General features: G+C 49.7%; 1 protein-coding gene across 1 annotated transcript in view; it reads right to left on the reverse strand.

The window, feature by feature from the left end:
- Window positions 1-18280, reverse strand: part of sipa1l3 (signal-induced proliferation-associated 1 like 3) — a 106250-nt gene that overhangs the window by 33437 nt on the left and 54533 nt on the right. Inside the window, exons 3-4 of the mRNA XM_084441593.1 lie at window positions 15767-17894; window positions 4-134 (exon numbers count right to left, since the gene is read on the reverse strand). Of these exons, the coding sequence (XP_084297719.1) occupies window positions 4-134; window positions 15767-17300 (1665 nt within the window). The 5' untranslated portion in view covers window positions 17301-17894. The remainder of the gene's footprint in view (window positions 1-3; window positions 135-15766; window positions 17895-18280) is intronic.

Raw genomic sequence — 18280 nt, forward strand, 5'->3', positions numbered from 1 at the left:
TACCTCGCTGGTTCTGATGATGAGGCGGTACTGGTACTGGTCCTTCAGGTCTTTGGTGTCGTCCAACTTCTCCCTGCGGACGCTGACTGCCACCGGACCCAGCTTCTCGTCTGTCCCGAAGTAGTTAGAGTGCTCTGCACACACACACGCACACACACACACACGCACAGAGAGAGAGAGAGAGAGAGTGGTTCACACGTCTGGACATATTCTGGTTCTGGTAGGTAGAAAAGTAGGAGTTCTGCACACCAGGTATATCCCACAGCAGTCTGAGGAAGCTCGAAACATCACTGACCATTAAAAAAAAAAACATTTTAACGGGAGCTATCTGGTGCACGGGACTCTATTTTCTCCTTATCTACAAGATTTTGTGATCTGGCACCCAGCCTAACGCGCGCTGGACCCTGCGTGCCTTTCAAGTTCTCTGACTGGTTCTGGTATGGATCACGTCTGTGAAGGGCGGCCCGAGAGAGAGACCCGAGGAGAGGCAGGAGAGAACGAGGGAACGGAGGAGGACAGGAGGAGGAGTGGGGAGGAACGGAGAGAAGGGAGGGAAGGAGGAAAAGGCCAGGAACAAAGACCAGAGACGCATAAAAGATGGAGAAAGGTGGCGAAAGAGAGAGAGAGAGAGAGAGAGAGAAAGAGAGAGAGAGGGCAAAAAGAATAGGTTGATTGTGAGGGAGAGATAGCGGACAGAGGTCAAAGGTGACAGGGGAGGGAGAGAAAGAGAGAAACAGGAGAGAGAGAAAGAGAGAGAGAGGGGAAGATAGAGAAAGAGAGAGGAAAATAGAGAAAGGAAAGAAATAGAGAGGAAGAGAAAGAGAGAAAGAGAGAGAAAGAGGGGAGAAGAGTGGTACGGAGGTGGGAGGAGAGAGAGAGAGAGAGAGAGAGAGAGGTAGAGAGGAGCAGGAGACTGGGATGACCGGTTGAGGGTGAGAGAATGACAGAGAGCGCAAGAGGCAAGAACCCTGATGCCGAGATCAATACTCAATTAATCAAACGAACGAGCCGATCGAAGAAGAGAGCAACTTCAGGGCAGAGTGTCGGGTTCACAGTCTGGAACGGCATCAGTGGAGCGCCCGGCCAGGTCTGGACTCGCTCAGGAAACACATTTACCGTATCAGTAGCCATCTTTTTTTTCATGCTTGTCACGTCAAAGACAGCTGTCTTTTTTCCGCTCTTGTCAAGTCACAGAGTCGGGTGTGCGTGTCTCGCGCTGTGATAGTACACACAGAACAATCTGATTGTTGTTGACCGTTAAATTGTACGCCATTGAATGTTGTTCAAAAATTGCTCTAAGTCCCATCAGTCTCGTGACTTTGCGTTGCTAGTTACCCAACAGGCCTGCGCCTCAACCAGCAGGTATCCTGTGTTATCTGACCAAAGAATGGATCACAACCTTCCATCACATGAGTAATCCTCAACGTACAGCAAACTATCTCTCTCGCTAATGACTAATTAGAATATCATAGGGTCTAAATTTTTTTAAGATATTTTTTAGGGCTTTTCAGCTTTAATGTTATAGGACAGTGTAGAGAGACAGGAAATGTGGGAGAAAGAGAGGGGAGGACATGCGGCACAGGACCCGCGCCGGGAATCGAACCCACGTCCGCTGCGCGAAGGACTAGCCTTCATATGGTGCGCGCCTTACCCGGTGATCTACCGGGGCGCCCCCATAGGGTCTAAATTAAAAAGTATAGTAGCATTTTAATTGACTTGTTACAGGCTACAACGAACAACATATGCTGTTTGATGATGTGAGGAGCTGTAGCTCCATCAGCACTTTCAAAAACAAATTAAAAGTCTGTTACTGTAAAGTTCTGTACTCACTGATTCTACAGTACCTTATCATCTTATTATTATCTTATTCTGATTCCCTCTATTGGTCTTCACAACTTGCTTTTTGTTTTTGATGAGCAGACATTGGTAATAGTATTGTGTGTAGTTTTGTGTTTCATGTCTTGTGTGTTGTGTTTGTGTATTTTGTGATTTGTTTTTACTGGTTACTATGCCGTTTCTCTGCCTCGACCTGCCAAAGGGACTACAGATGTGAACTAGCTTGCAGCTTCAATCTGGTACGGTGCATCAAATGGTGACATGTATGTTTGAACGGTACATTCATTGTCCCTTTTAAATAAAGTTTTGAGAAAGAAGAAATATGAGACATGACCTCAGTGTGTTAGCAATCCTGACCTACTGGATCACTGAAGAATCTAGGGAGAAATGTCTCTAACATCTACAGAGTATTACTGCTATGTATTTGATTTAATGTGTTTGTTTGTTTTCACGTGGACACTGTGTAGTCGATAGAGTGATGGAGACAGCTGATGCTGCTGCTGCTGTGGCCGTTCGGGGTAGTGGGTGTCAAGAGGTCACACTTACTGTAGGCCACAGTAGGCCTCTCCTCTGGGGTATTAATGACACATCTCTATGGGACACTATAAACAGACACAACCCAGACTGACAACCAATGGTGATTAAGATATCATGTTAGGGTGACAGGCGACACATCTTTATGGTCACTCCTCCACCAATCTAGCTTCACTAGGCCCTAAACGGGCAGGCTTAGGCGTGGGAGGTGGGCCGAGAGAGCACTATTTAACATCTCAACCAAACCTTGAGACTTCGATTTGGAAACGATAGGCAACTCAGCCGGACAGATTCGCTGCTCCCAGCAGGCAGACAGGCTGATAACACCATGCGGGGAGGGAAGTCTAAGGCCTTGTCTTCGCGCCACAGCTGCAGCCAGCAGAGAAGCAGGAAGAGAGAGAGACTAAGGAAACATCCCAGTGTTCCATGTGATTGTATCCTTGTCCAATAAATCTGTCATCTGTCGCCGCTTCCAATCCCGTGTTGGGTGATTTCATCAATGATTATCACGACAAGAAGGCTATTAACATCGTGGTTCATAATTAGATGGTGCTGCAACTCTTATCAAGGCTTACAAAAAAAATACACAATGGAGAGCAACAGAAGAAGAATGCCAAAAGTTTGGTGCCGTGAGATCCGGATGAAGACAGAGCCAAACACAAAAACCGAATACCAGCCGAACACAGACCAGACGGGTGGGGGACGCCTTGCCTGAACTGACCTGAGTTTCGAGCCATTCAGAGCCATACAACGGGCGGTGAGTGCTCTGTCTCTCAAGAAAAGAACCAATCTAATAGACCACACACATAGCCTCCAACACGTTAAACTATGATTAAATGTCTAGACATATCTATAACATCAAAGGTATACCTGTAATAATTTATGAATGCATTCTGATGAGATCTCCAATTGTTATGTGCACACATACACCTATCTAGTCTCTAGTGTTTTTTGACAGATCCGAGTGGTGTAGGTCAGGAGTCCAGCAGTTTCTGAACTGCATACATACAGCTATCTATTCTCGACCTGAGTGTCTTTGACAAAACCGAGCGGGGTAGGAGCTGTTCAGGAGTGTTGAAACCGGACCCGCGACCCGGTGCGTAGACACACACGTTAGGTCCGATGACAAAAAGGACCAAAATTCCATTCTCATCCGCTCACTGAGCGGTAGGCTACCTCTCTCCTCTTTAGCCCAACGGCAGGGATATCGCTCGCTCCATATCTCTTACATTCCTCATGGCGACCTTGAGGGTGTTTTCATACACACACTTCACTCCCAGTCTCCAGAAAGGCTCAAAATCTTTATTTCCTTAAAGGGCTTGGTGGAACATTCTGTCACATAATGTCTCCCAGTCCACCTAAGCAGATCCCAGATTCGGATGCTGCGGGGGAGCCCAGCGCCCCCCAAAATGACAACAGAGGACGGTGGCACAGAAACGCCCAATGCCACTTTAAGGGAAATAAATAACGATATGTCACAGGCTATCTGGGAAAGGCTTAACTTAATCAAGTTAAAGGATGAGGTGGTGGCTAAATATGATATTCAAGCAGAGGGGGAGGGGGGATGGCCCTTAGCCGACCTCAAAAGGGCCTGGGGGAAGACTACTTGTCTCCCCAGAGACTCACATGAACGCCTCCAATGGTGTTCCCTGATTCTTAGAGATGAGAATATGAGTCTCAGATGGAGAAAATCCAGTCAGAAAGAATGAGACAGGATTTGAAAGCCCACATCACAGGCTTAAAGAAAGCAACAGGAGCTTGTAACTAATTTGGAAACGAGGGAGTTATCAAGAGGGCAGGCTGACCTGAAGCTGCCATACTAACAATCACGAGACAGAGGAGAGATTACAGGAGCAGTACAGGCCCAAGAGCAGGTCTTATCGCAGCTAACCATTGACGTGCGACAGAATCAAAAGGGCCTTGCTCTCACTTTCAACAGATACAAAAGGACTCAGAGACCTAATGACAACACAAACTGAGCTTCTCTCTGAGCTGTCTGTCACCTTGAACTCTCTCTGTCGGCAGCTCACACACACCCATCAGTCTCTGGCCCTGCTTCGGGGGGGGGGGGGGGGGGGCTACTCGGCCCCCACCTCCAGAATCTCTCTTGACTCCCGCTCCAACAGGAAAACATCCTTCCCTAGGGTCAAAGGCCCCCTCCGGTTACAACACAAGTTCCAATCATCAATCTGGGTGGGGCTCATAGAAGATCCTCTCTTAGGACTTGACGTCCTGACTCAATTAACTCATCTCTTGAATTCCAAGGGGGAAAAATCAGACTCACAAAACTGATACGAGTGACAAACTGGACCTAACCGGGCATCCCATATGGGCAAAAGACAAAAATGATTGTGGACTTCTGAAAATGGACCCGGTCACCTACACAGGCAGTCCGCCACCATGCACTCATCAATATCCACTCTCTCCCCGAGCAGTTGAGGGGATCAAACCACTTCTCAAAATCTTTGAAGAACGGGGGTCCTGAAGAAAGCCCACAGCGCCTCCAACAGCCCGGCGTGGCTGGTCTTGAAACCTTCGGGAGAATGGACTTCAGAGTGGCAAACGAGTACGTGGACAAATTGGCGCCCCTAGGAGCGGACCCGTCCACCATCTAATATCAGTTTACTTGGACCCCAATGGGTCTTCACAACTCTCCATCCGTCTACCATCAGGCCTTGCGTAACCATCTACGTGAAATGCCTCCCATCATTTCCACCATTTTGCAGTACGTTGACGACGTCCTGCTGGCCAGTCGAACAGAACCAGAACATGAGCACGACCTCAAAATCCTCTTGGACCACCTCCAGGAGTGGGGCCACAAAGCCAGTCTGGGAAAAGCTCAGGTCATGCAGGAACAGGTCATCTACCTCGGGCAGAGGATCTCTCAAGGGAGTCGGGAAATCACCCAAGACCGGACCAGAGCCATCCGAGAGACCCCGGTCCCAAAGAACCTCCATGATCTTCGATCCTTCTTGGGGCTGTGCAACTACAACCGAGCTTGGATAGAAGACTACGCTGAGATCGCACAGCCCCTCATAGAGCTGACCAAGGGCGGCCATCACTCCAAAGACCCAGTTCATCTTGATGATATCCAGGTGCGGGCCTTTAACAGCTTGAAGGATGCTCTCGCCAAGGCCCCGGCCTTAGGCCTTCCAAACACTGGGAAAGAATACACACTTCACGTGTCCGAAAAGAACGGCTACATGACGTCGGCCCTGACTCAAGATCATGGAGACCGTCAGAGACCGGTGGGCTACTACTCGACGCGCCTTGATCCAGTGGCTCAGGGTTTCGGCCCCTGTCTACGAGCCGTCCAAGCCGTCTTCTTGGCCGTCCAGACTGTGCTCAGCTTAGTCTTGGACCAGACACTGATCGTCAGGTGCCCACATGCCGTTCACACTCCTCTGACCATGAACAGAGCATCCCAGGTCACCGCATCCAGATGGGGAAGGTGGTTGGCGGTCCTTGAAGCCCCAGGCATTGTGATTGAACGAGCTAAACCATCCAATCCATCAACAATGGTAGCGCCAACGGAGGAAACAGGTGACAGTCTTCACGATTGCCGGGAGGTGATTGAAGCAATGGAACAAACCGAGACAGCAAAAAGTCTGCCCCTGGACATTCCCGACCTGGTGCTCTACACAGACGAGTCATCCATGGTAGAGGAGGGAATCAGGAAGGCGGGGTGGGCAGTAACCAGCTAAGTGGACGTCCTGGCCTCAGGTGCCTTGCCTCCAGGAACCTCCGCGCAACAGGCGGAGTTGAAAGCGCTCATCGAAGCATGCAAATATGCCAAAGGGCGGACTGCAAACATCAACGTGGACAGTCGATACGCGCACAGGATCGTGCACGACTTTGGAGAACTCTGGAAGTGGCGAGGCTACCTCTCCGCGCTAGGATCACCCATCAAAAAATGGAGAACTGGTCCGAGAACTGATTGAGTCGATCCGCCTCCCACAAGAAGTGATGGTGCTGAAGGTAAAGGACCACACACGTGGTGACACCGCTGACAGCCAAGGGAACGCTTTGCCGGACCAAGCAGCCAAGAATGCGGCCCGAAATCAAGAACCCAGTCCAAAACATCCGTCATCAGTGCAAACGTCTCCACTTTATCAGATTGATACCATCACTCCACTGCCCCCATCATCCCCAGAGCAGTGGTCAGACTGAACGCATGAATCGCGTCATCAAGGACAGACTCACCAAGTATCATCAGGAGGGCATTCCTTGGCCAGACGCTTTGAACATCGTTCTGTGCTCCATTCGAGCAACACACAACAGAGAAACGGGCCTCAGTCCGTTCAAGGTCATCTGTGGGAGACCAATGTCACTCCCCGGGGCCATCGACCTCAGAAAAGCAGACATAAATCTCAAAAGTGACGCATTGATCGGTTACTGTGAGAGGTTGAGCGTGGCACTAGCCAAAGCTCATCTCCAAGTGCGTACGGCGTGGAGTGATGTCCCAGAAGGAGGGCACACTCTGATCGCAGGCCAGTACGTCATGATCAAAAAAAGATCAAAGAGAGTGTCCAGGAATTTACATCCAAACACCTTAGCCTTTGTCTTTGTAATTTATCACCTCCCCCCAAGTCCCCTGCAAAACCCCAGTTTCAGTCTAATGTAAAATACCAACTCTCCCCCCCTTTTGTAATTGTAAACACTCTGCATAGCTCTGCCTCGCTCTTTTGTCCAAGTCAGAAAGACCACACCTTGTCTTTCCTGCCCTGATTCAGACCTCTGTTTTCTTTGTTTTCTCATGTCACATGTTTTTACTCTTGGCCACGCCTGCCATTCATGTACAATGCAGTAGCCAATCACATCCTGGAAACACTGTACCTTTGTTTTGGACTGTACATAAGCCACAGCCAGAAGTGACTGACCTGACTTCTCTGACAAACCACCTTTGTTTGCGTTGTTCAGGAAGTCCTTGCGCAAGTATTTGATTTCATTCAATAAACCAGACTCAACCTTTTGAACGTATCTTGGTAAATCTTTGGACTAGACAAGTCTAAAATAACTATCACAGTTTGGCGAACGGGAATGGGAGCACTGCCTGCGTTTGCTTCGGGATTCCAGTGGATAGGGACTGATCGGCAGACGTGTCGGTCCATATGGGCTTGGAAAATCAATTTTCTCTCTTGCGCCAGAGCGCACGGTGAGATTATTTCCTCAGTTCTTCCACTGGATTCTTGAAGCGCACAGGTACGTTTAAACGAACCCTCTTATGGGTTGAGTTGTATTTGCCTTGATTTGGTTCAGCTTGTTGGTCTGGATTGTTTGAAAACGGAAAACCCCAGCGTGGGTATTTAGTAAGTAACTATCCAAGGAGATGTGGACAGCAATATACATATTTATATCGTATTGTCGTTTTGACTTCGTCCTTGTTTAGGCTACCGGGGGTTCTCTTCAGAAGAGGTGTAATTTTGGGTTTGGGACTCGCTCCCTTACAGTTGATGTAGACTACAGTTTAGATTGTTTGTCGGCTCGGCTGTAGTTAAGAAGTGAGAGTGCACTTCTAGGATAACGTTTTGGGTTGCTTTAGTTCGATGTTCCAGAATTAGCACAGAAGGGAACCTGTTGAAGTTCGCAGATAGTGCGATTTCCACAGGATTGAAGTTCGCAGATAGTGCGATTTCCACAGAGTGAAGTTCGCAGATAGTGCGATTCCCACAGGGTTGAAGTTCGCAGTGAGTGCGATTTCCAAATGAGTTGAAGTTCGCAGTGAGTGCGATTTCCAAATGGGTTGAAGTTCGCAGTGAGTGCGATTACCAGCTAACCTCCGGAGTGTCTGTTTTTTGTCCCCGAACGGGGTTGTGTTGTCTTTATGTTTGTCTAAGCGCTATTTTTCGCCGGCTCAGTGGGATTTTTGATTGCATTTTTGAGCCTCGGCTCTTGATTGTATGTTTGTTACGCGCGCCATGGATCCAGGTAAAGTATTGTTTTGTACCCTTTTTAGACTGTTACATTTCTGCTAGATTCCCAGTAGGCTAGCTAGCTGGTTGCCTAGGAGATAAGGAAAACAACTCCCGGTGATCCGCCTTGAGCCAGAGGGAGAACAAAGAGATTCCTGACTGGGTGAGTACTAAGCGAATTTTAATGTGTCTTAATGTTTGTTTCTTCGAAATTGTATTCTTTCCCGCCGTGAGTTAACCATAAGGTTTCTTTTCGTTGCTGTTTTGGGGTTTTTAGGCTGCGTCATGATTATTTGGGATTTGTTTCTTTAAATTTCCCCGCACACAACCAAAGACCACATCCGGGTCATACATGCAACATTTTGGGATCACCACTAGGTGTCCCTGTAACCCCGGCTAATAACATAGGGCTAGAGGAGGTCACAGGATTCTACTGCTAGCCTGAGGAGATTGTTGCGCTGAAGCATTATTCTGCGAGCGTTTGTTGGCAGATTTTCGTTATGTGCTAAAGCATTTTCGATTTCTTACATCCATATCTGACATTTAGTGTTAAATTTTTAGCTAAGATTCGGGCTCAGCTACAGGTGGTTGAGATGTCTAGGTTAAGGGAAAAGCCTGTTAATTCTGTAGACTGGTCTGTTTTTAAGATTTGGGAGAGAGTAGCACGAGAGCGGGTTTTTGGGTCAGGAAGGAAAGATAAGGAGATTCAGCAAACAGTCTCTCCGCCATTTCCCCAGCAGAATAACTCTGATTTAAAATTAGATCCCCCCTCGACTCGTTGCTCCGTGCTCACACCCAACCAGGCTGTTCTTTCCCCTTTTCATGCTCCCGCCATTAGCCACGCCCCTTCTCTCATTTCGCCCCTTTCTACGAGGTATAAGGAAGATTTGGCTAGAGCTATATCTGAGGCTAAGGTTAATTTGGAACAACTGCAAATGGCTAGAGATAGTCTGGAGGGACCGCAAATACACGCGCCTCTGATACGCTGCCCAAACCCTGTTCCTCGCCCTTCACAAATAAATTATGCAGCTGGTTATGCGGCCTGGACTCCAGAGATTACGGTTTACAGACCCTGGCGCTCTGATGAACTACGTGAAATAGCTAAAACCTTGCCCGATCCAACCAAAGACATTGACGAGTTTGAAAATCTTTTTAACAGTTTAGTTCGTATGTATGAGCCTCACGCAGAGGAAATCGCCATGATCATGAGACAGTGCCTTGGGCTAAAATGGGTGGATGTGAAACATCCGTTTGACATTACATTGCCTTTTAATCATGCCGATTTTTCTGACCAAAACACTGCGCTGTTGAACAGAATCAAAACTCGATTCCCTAAAAAGATGGATTGGGACCGTATCACATATTGCAAACAAAACTCCGATCAACAGTTCGAGAAATTTTGGGAACGACTAGAATCAGTTTTCGCCGCACACAGTGGCATGGACAAAGCGAACGCCGATTATAAAAAGATTTTGAAACAACAATTGATGAATAACTCTCTCTCCTCTTTGTCCGACCAAGTTAGGTTGATGTGCCACACCTGGGAATCGACTTCTCTCGAAGAAGTTGTTGATCATTTCCGCTATGCGGAGCGTCTTCGTGATCACATTGAAGAGAGGGAGTTGAAAGAAATGAAGCTAGGTGCAGCCAGATTACAAGCTGCTCAGTTACAACAGCTGGACAATCAGACTGCTGGTGCGAGGTGGAACCAACAACGACCACAGTGGCGACAGAGAAACAATAGGAAGCGTTCTGGTAGGGTTAGGCGAGGAAAAAGGTATAATCGAAGTGAAGATAGAGATGATTCATGCTTCCATTGTGGTCAGTATGGCCACTGGATTGAACGGTGTCACAGTTACCGCAAGCTGAATGAAAAGGAAGAGCCTCAAATTTGGGGTCGAGCGCCACCTGCTGGAGTTCCCTTGAACAACCCATAAGCGAGATTTTAACTAGCCAAGATAGAGAGTTTTAAAATATGGGTAAATAAACAGGATAAAATAGATGTAGAGGGAACTCAAAAGTCTGACAGGGTTGAATAGGTGTTTGATTCAGGAGTTTTGTTTCAATAGTCAATGAATGGCCATAAGCTGTTCGTTTTTATGCATTCTACTGTATGAATTTTCATTCATATAATGATAATGTGTTTTGAGAAGTTGGCTCTAGGCCTTCTCCTCTGCTATTGAACCCAGTCTGTGTTTTGAGTCTTAATTTTCAGGTGCTATGGACCCTGGGCGGCAGGTCTTTGAGGAGCCTGGATCATGCCTTCCTGGGGACTGCTTGGGACCTGCTGTTTGTCTGTTTTAACTGTTTGTTTTGTCTCTCTTTCTGATATGTAGCTTAAGACATAAGCGTTGTGCATAATAGTGGGGGGAATAGATAAGGGTTGCCAGTATCTTAATCTGAATGCAGCATCTCATAACCCAATTTATATATATTTTAAATGAGTATGTTAAATATCTCATGTTTATAGTTTGAGGCACATTCATCGGGCCTGAGTGTTTTTTTCTGAGTGGTTTTTTACAGACAACTGTCGTTCCGGGAGTGATGGGCGAATGCCGAACCAGGAGACGGGCACAGACCGGAGGTGGAGATGGAGATTACTGGCCTGTTTCCCTACAGATGGGCGATCTGGGTTTCGTGAGATGCAGACCAACGCCATGTCACCAACTCACTGTGAGCGACAGATAAGTATGAAACAGGAGCAGGGCCCAAATACTCTGTCCTCAAATGCAGAAGAGGGAGGTTTTAGATATACAAATTTTAGCTATACAAATGAAGCTTGATGGCGTTTTTGATTAGTTAATTGTAAATGAAGCCAGTTCATTTTAGTGTCATTTTCTTTGCCCCATCTCTATTTTTATCCTGACTTCAGGAAATTTTTGCTTTCACCCTTAGGGGGTGTTGTTTTGTTGAGACGAGAATATGGTGGGTCTAGCCCGGGATTGCGCCCTGAATGGGAGGTCCGAAAGACTTAAGCGTATTTTATTTTCATAAAATCGCAAGAGAAATGCTAAGAGCCAAATCCAATTGCCTTGATCATGACTGGGGACTGGGCGTGTTAAAGTCATTCTAACACTGCCCTTGATGTCACTGTAGGCTACTGCAGACTGGCTCTAAATGACACTTGAACAGTCACCCTGTTTAAGTTTTCCTGACAGAATAACAACAATTTTTCCCCAAAGCAGGAGCTTGCGCTTAACCATGTTTCTGAGTATCTCCTACAGACTGTTGAATAACCGTTCCTGACCAAAGAAGGGAACAGGGAGACCAGACCAGAGGACTCTCTTTTGCTCTGTTTTGTCTCTGTTTGTCTCTCTCATCTGTGGATCCACAGATGGAGCACTTCATCAGCCTGTACTGGGGGAGCGCCGAGGTGAGCCCTCCAGCAGCACGACCCGGGCCGACCCTACGTGGAGCAGTACAGGGATGGACCGGGTTCAGTTCAAGAGCCTACATTTCTGACCTACAAGCATCTGCTCCACCTGCGGAGAAAAAGAAATGAAGGACTAAGTGCACATTTCCACCACCAAACTAACCTGTATCTAGGGCCTAATGACAAACCTGTACTACCTCGTTCATGTTTTCATTATGCTTTCAAACTAGCCCACGGGCCAGATCATGTTTCAAAACAGGGGTGGCGGAGGATGTTAACAGATGTCTCCAACAGAGTGAGGACCGCCATTTCCTGAGGCTAAGGAGGGGTTCCTGCATCACATCTCTCCTGGGGATTGGGTCCTAATCCACGACCACAGACGAAGGAGCTGGAACTCGCCGAGGTGGCTCGGGCCGTACCAGTTTCTACTCATCACGCAGACAGCGATCTGAGAGGACTTCGTTGGACCCATGCAAGCCATTGCCGACGGGTCCAAGCAGCAGAGGACGGTCCACCAAGGGATCGCAAACACCAGGAGATCAGAATGCAGCTGAACCAGAGGGCTCAGAGGCCAAAACCATGGGCCATCACACTGTCCTCTCCTCTGACGAGGAATCGGAGGAAAAATGACCTTGCTGGTCACCTCCTCACAAGATGCACCACACACGCACACACACCTGCACACACTAACATTGAACATAACTGATTTCAAGCAACGTGACATCGAAGTTGCGATCTAGAAGAGAAGACGCCTTGCATTCCCCAATGACATTCTATTGCCCAAAAGAGAAGTGCCACCTAAATGACTGTTGGGATACACTGTGAACAAGAGTGACCTTGACAGTCACCGCCACACTCTCCCCTCCTCTGATGAGCAATCGGAGACTGACCTTGCCGGTCACCTCCTCACAAGAGTGAATGAACTTTGAAATAATCTGGAAAATATCATATTTGTTTACAAGAGTTACAATGGTTGAAACATGAGTTGATAAATAAGTTTGGGTTTTTCCTCTAAATTGACCAAGAGGTTTTTTGCCCCTCTTACACTGGTAACCATTTTATCTTTTTTTTTGCCTTGTTAAATCAAGTTTGTTTTTTGGTGAATGGTTGTCCACTCTTAGACTATAAATAGTATATAATCATGTCATCTTTTTTATCTTGTTTCCTGTCAAACTTCTGAAACAAGGGGTTTTGGTGTGTGATTTTGCACGTTGAGAGGAAATAATTAAAGTTTCCACCTAGTGGAGAGATTATTTCCTTTCCACATGTATAGCATAGCTGACTGTTTACACTGTGTTTGGATTTTATTTTTGTGTGCCTGTTCAGGCACAAATGAGGGATTGTCCAGGAATTTACATCCAAACACCTTAGCCTTTGTCTTTGTAATTTATCACCTCCCCCCAAGTCCCCTGCAAAACCCCAGTTTCAGTCTAATGTAAAACACCAACTCTCCCCCCCTTTTGTAATTGTAAACACTCTGCATAGCTCTGCCTCGCTCTTTTGTCCAAGTCAGAAAGACCACACCTTGTCTTTCCTGCCCTGATTCAGACCTCTGTTTTCTTTGTTTTCTCATGTCACATGTTTTTACTCTTGGCCACGCCTGCCATTCATGTACAATGCAGTAGCCAATCACATCCTGGAAACACTGTACCTTTGTTTTGGACTGTACATAAGCCACAGCCAGAAGTGACTGACCTGACTTCTCTGACAAACCACCTTTGTTTGCGTTGTTCAGGAAGTCCTTGCGCAAGTATTTGATTTCATTCAATAAACCAGACTCAACCTTTTGAACGTATCTTGGTAAATCTTTGGACTAGACAAGTCTAAAATACGATCACAAGAGACATTAGACGCAAAGTGGGATGGGCCGCACCAGGTATCGCTCATCACCAACACTGCAGTCAAGGTAGCAGCCAAACCAAATTGGATTCACGCTAGCCAATGCAAGGTGGTTGAACCACCACCCTCTGATGACCACCTTGAGCTAAAGAACCATGCGTCTTAGGCGTGGGGGCACACTCTGGGTGAAGACCGCATTTTGGGACATTCTCTGAAATATCCCAATATGTGCCACTGTTCAATGACTGTAGCTCTGCTGAAAGGGACAGAAATGAGTGTTAGGGCCTCAGCAAGAGTACTGAGATCCTGAGCCGACAAGTCAAAGCCTGATAGTGTTTCATGATAAATAATCCTTTATTTTCATCTTCCATCAGGGCATTATAACCAATATACCTTGTAGAACATCTGATACTGTGATAGTTCCTTTTTGCTTCCTGTACTACAGATGAGTTGGAGAAGGCCTTCCGGTTTACTCTGGACGCGAGTGATCACGTGCAGCACCTTGAAGGGATGGACAGCGCTACCTCGGGTGGAAGACGGGACACTCGGACATTCACACATTGCATTTACACCTCATCCTAATCACACTTCTTCATCCACAGGTTACAGGGTGGGGTCATTACTGTAAAGTGTGTCAAGCAGAGTTATACTGTAAGGTTGAATCCTCAGGTTACAGTCGAAACATATTCATTAGAGCTGAAGCAGGGACATTACAGGACAGTTTATCTGACCAATCAGTGGACGGGTAAAGCTAACTGTCATTCAGAACATTTTGAAGTTTCAAATCAAATTTCATTGATAAGATCAGGGCTATGATTAACTCTCTCCATATCAGCGCCGTTCCTCACACAGGGGGACTGGTTTGAATAGTTGCAGGGAAGTCCTTTACTGTTCTTATTATTACAGATGGCCGGACTCGTGGGGATGGTAGTGTTGGGCGTGGCTGCTGGTGTGGGCTTGGGAATACGGATTCAGGCTTGCACCAGTGGGGCACGCCGCCGCTATCAGCACCGCAGGGTCAGGAGGGCCCCAGGGCGAGACACTACTAACCAGATTATGATTTGATTGCAGTAATGCTTAATTTGTTAAGGTGCCTGTCTGAATGCTAGGTTCAGATATGTTTTTTCAGTCAACTCTGTTTTTGCTTTGCTTTAAGAGATTTGTGTTCATTAATAAACTATGCATGGGGTGGTTTGTTGTGTTTTAGTATATTGAGTGTTATTTTCTTTTAGATCTGTTTTCAGTTACAGAGGGTCTTAAACTAGCCGGCCCGTGCTACGAGGTCAGGCAACATTGAAGGAAGAAGGATTAATGTGTTTATTTTCATGTGTATCTCTGTCATTTCATCTAGACTGGTATGATTCTGTGTGTTGTATAGAATCACAGGATTGAAGAATCTAGGGAGAAATGTCTCTAACATCTACAGAGTATTACTGCTATGTATTTGATTTAATGTGTTTGTTTGTTTTCACGTGGACACTGTGTAGTCGATAGAGTGAGGGAGACAGCTGATGCTGCTGCTGCTGTGGCTGTTCGGGGTAGTGGGTGTCAAGAGGTCACACTTAGGCCACAGGGGGGGCCTCTCCTTTGGGGTATTATTGACACATCTCTATGGGACACTATAAACAGACACAACCCAGACTGACAACCAATGGTGATTAAGATATCATGTTAGGGTGACAGGCGACACATCTGATTCGCTGACAGCCGGACAGATTCGCTGCTCCCAGCAGGCAGACAGGCTGATAACACCATGCGGGGAGGGAAGTCTAAGGCCTTGACTTCGCGCCACAGCCGCAGCCAGCATAGAAGCAGGAAGAGAGAGAGACTAAGGAAACATCCCAGTGTTCTATGTGATTGTATCCTAAATCTGTCATCTGTCGCCGCTTCCAATCCCGTGTTGGGTGATTTCATCAATGACTATCACGACAAGAAGGCTATTAACATCGTGGTTCATAATTAGATGGTTCTGCAACTCTTATCAAGGCTTACAAAAAAAATACACAACGCAGAGCAACAGAAGAATGCCAAAAGCCAACATCGCCATCAGGCTAGGGTGAGGCTCTCTGGCATGCACGGCATGCTGGACCAACACACACATCCCTCACACACACGCACGCACACACGCACACACAAACGTCATCCACATTCTGTACACCTGCACTTGCACGCTAGCATACACACGCATACACAGCCTGCATGTATGCATGTATGCATGTATGTGTGTGTGTGTGTGTGTGTGTGTGTGTGTCAGCCCGGGCCGGACCCTCACCTTTCCCGTGGAAGTAGTCTCTATAGTATCTGGCCCCCAGGTCCACGTGCTCGATGCTGTAGGGCCTCAGTCTGTCCAGCCTGGTCACCTGCTGCTCCACGGGCACCTCCAGCACCGACACGCTGGCGTTGCTCCGCCTGGGCCAGCCCCCCGGCCTCGGCCCCGCCTCCCCGGCCTCGCCGCCGCGCTCCGCCGACGAGCTCAGGAAGCTGACGTTCCTCTCTCCGTGGCCCCCGGTCTCGTTGCGGAAGTGGGGGCAGCTGAGGAGCAGCTGGTTGGAGGAACCGGCGGCGCTGGAGAGGGGGAGGGGTCCGTCAGGCGGGGAGTCCACGGCCCCCGGGGAGGGTGTGCCGAGGCCAGGGTCGAGGCCGAGGGAGGCGAGGTCCTCGGCGCTGGCGTAGGCCGGGTCCGGGGCCCTGGAGGCGGAGAGGGAGACGGAGGCGGCCGACGCCCCTGTGGCGGTGTTCCTCCGCTGGGCGACGTAGGCTCGCTGGGCGGCCGCCTCGTGGAGGTCGAACAGGATGCTCTGGGCGTCGAAGTGGACGAAGCTCTTCGGGCACACCCAGGGCGTGTAGGGCGCGGCCCCCGCCGAGGAGCCCCGCCCCCCCGCGTCGTCCCCGGGCTCGCCCTTGTCCAGCTCCCCCCGGCTGGAGCTGCGCAGCTTCCGGAACAGAGACGAGGTTCCCAGGGAGGACTCCGTCCCCCCGCTCTTCTTCCTCACCCTGCTCTCCCCTCCACCTCCTCCATCCCTCCTTCCATCCTCACCACGGGGGGTAGGGGAGTGTCCAGGGGGGAGGCCCGCGGCGGAGGGGGAGGAGTCCGGGGCGCGGAGAAGCTGGTCGAGGGGGACGGGCGCGTTGCTGCGCTGGTCGGGCCGCTCCTGGTGGAACTGGCTGAGCATGTCGAAGAAGCTCTGCTCCGGGACGCCCTGCACGTCGATGGAGGAGGTGCTGCCGTACTCGCGGTAGAGGCTCCCGCCACCCCCGGCCCCGCCCCCCCCGGCCCCGCCCCCTGCCTCGCTCTCGTCCTGCTCGCTAAGCGTTACCTCGCTGCTGGAGCGCTGGCGGAGCGGCGGGAACGAGCGCATGTTCGGCGGCGAGCCCCTCGGGGCGCCGCCCCCGAGGAACTCCGCGTCCCTGGTGCGTCGGCGCGGCAGCCGGGCCGCGCCCCCCCGCACCAGGCCGAACTCCGAGGAGGAGAAGGCGGCAGCGGTGGCGTCCTCCCCGCCGTGCGGGTTGGGGGGGTGGGGGTTGCCGCTCCCGTTCTCCAGCAGCGACTCTCGCGAGTGCCCTCGGCGCGGCGGCCACTCGGCGATCCGGGCGCGCACACCCATCTTGGGCACGGAGACACGCGGTTGGTTGGTCGGGTCGGGGCCGTGGGTGGGGTGGCCATTGGGGGTGTGGCGGAAGCTGGCGTGGTGGGGCGTGGCGGCGGAGAGGGAGGCCGGCAGCCCCACCCCCCCTCCTGCTCCTCCTCCGCCGTCAAGGAGGTCTGAGGAGGTGCAGGTCACCCCTCGGTCTCTGTAGCTGTTCATAGTGCCCCCGGAGAGGGGGAGGGGGAGGGGGGGCTCAGGGCAGGAGGAGGACGGCAGGCCGGGGGCGCGCAGGGGGAGGGCATCCCTCGCCAGGGGGGAGGAGGGGGAGGGGCTCCGCTCTGATGATGCTAAGGACTCCACCTCCCGCACTCATGTCCTACTGTGGCACTCGGGCCCGGCCGAGGCTGTGCTGGGGGCTGTCCTCTCCTCCCCTTTTCTATCTCCTCTCCTCCTCTGTCTCCTCTCCTCCTCTCTTCTCCTCTTCTATCTCCTCTCCTCCTCTGTCTCCTCTCCTCCTCTGTCTCCTCCCCTCTTCTATCTCCGACCCTGGGCTATACGGAGGCTGTCCTATCCCAGGGCTGTCCTATCCCAGGGCTGTCCTATCGCAGGGCTGTCCTATCGCAGGGCTGTCCTATCGCAGGGCTGTCCTATCGCAGGGCTGTCCTATCCCAGGGCTGTCCTATCCCAGGGCTGTCCTATCGCAGGGCTGTCCTATCGCAGGGCTGTCCTATCGCAGGGCTGTCCTATCGCAGGGCTGTCCTATCGCAGGGCTGTCCTCTGCCTCTCTTCTCTCTCCTCTGTTGCACAGCAGATCTGGATGAAAAAGGACCACAGGACAAAACACATGAGATACATGGAGATATGCACAGATAGATGGGTTAGGGTAAGACACAGGGAGATATGCACGGAGAGATACAATACATGGAGATATACACAGAGATAGAGATATGAGATACATAGACATGGAGATATGCACAGAGAGATAGATACAATACATGGAGATTCATAGACAGCACATGGAGAGGTATACAGTACTGGAGAGGTAAAGAGAGATATACAGTACATGCAGAGGTAAAGAGAGATATACAGCACATGGAGAGGTAGAGAGAGATATACCGCACATGGAGAGGTGAAGAGTGAGAGTGAGATATGCACTGGGACAGAGAGAATGACAGAGAGAGAATAGCCGAGATGCTGAC

This window comes from Borostomias antarcticus, assembly GCF_949987555.1.
Source record: "Borostomias antarcticus genome assembly, chromosome: 1".
In the NCBI taxonomy this organism is placed as follows: Eukaryota; Metazoa; Chordata; class Actinopteri; order Stomiiformes; family Stomiidae; genus Borostomias; species Borostomias antarcticus.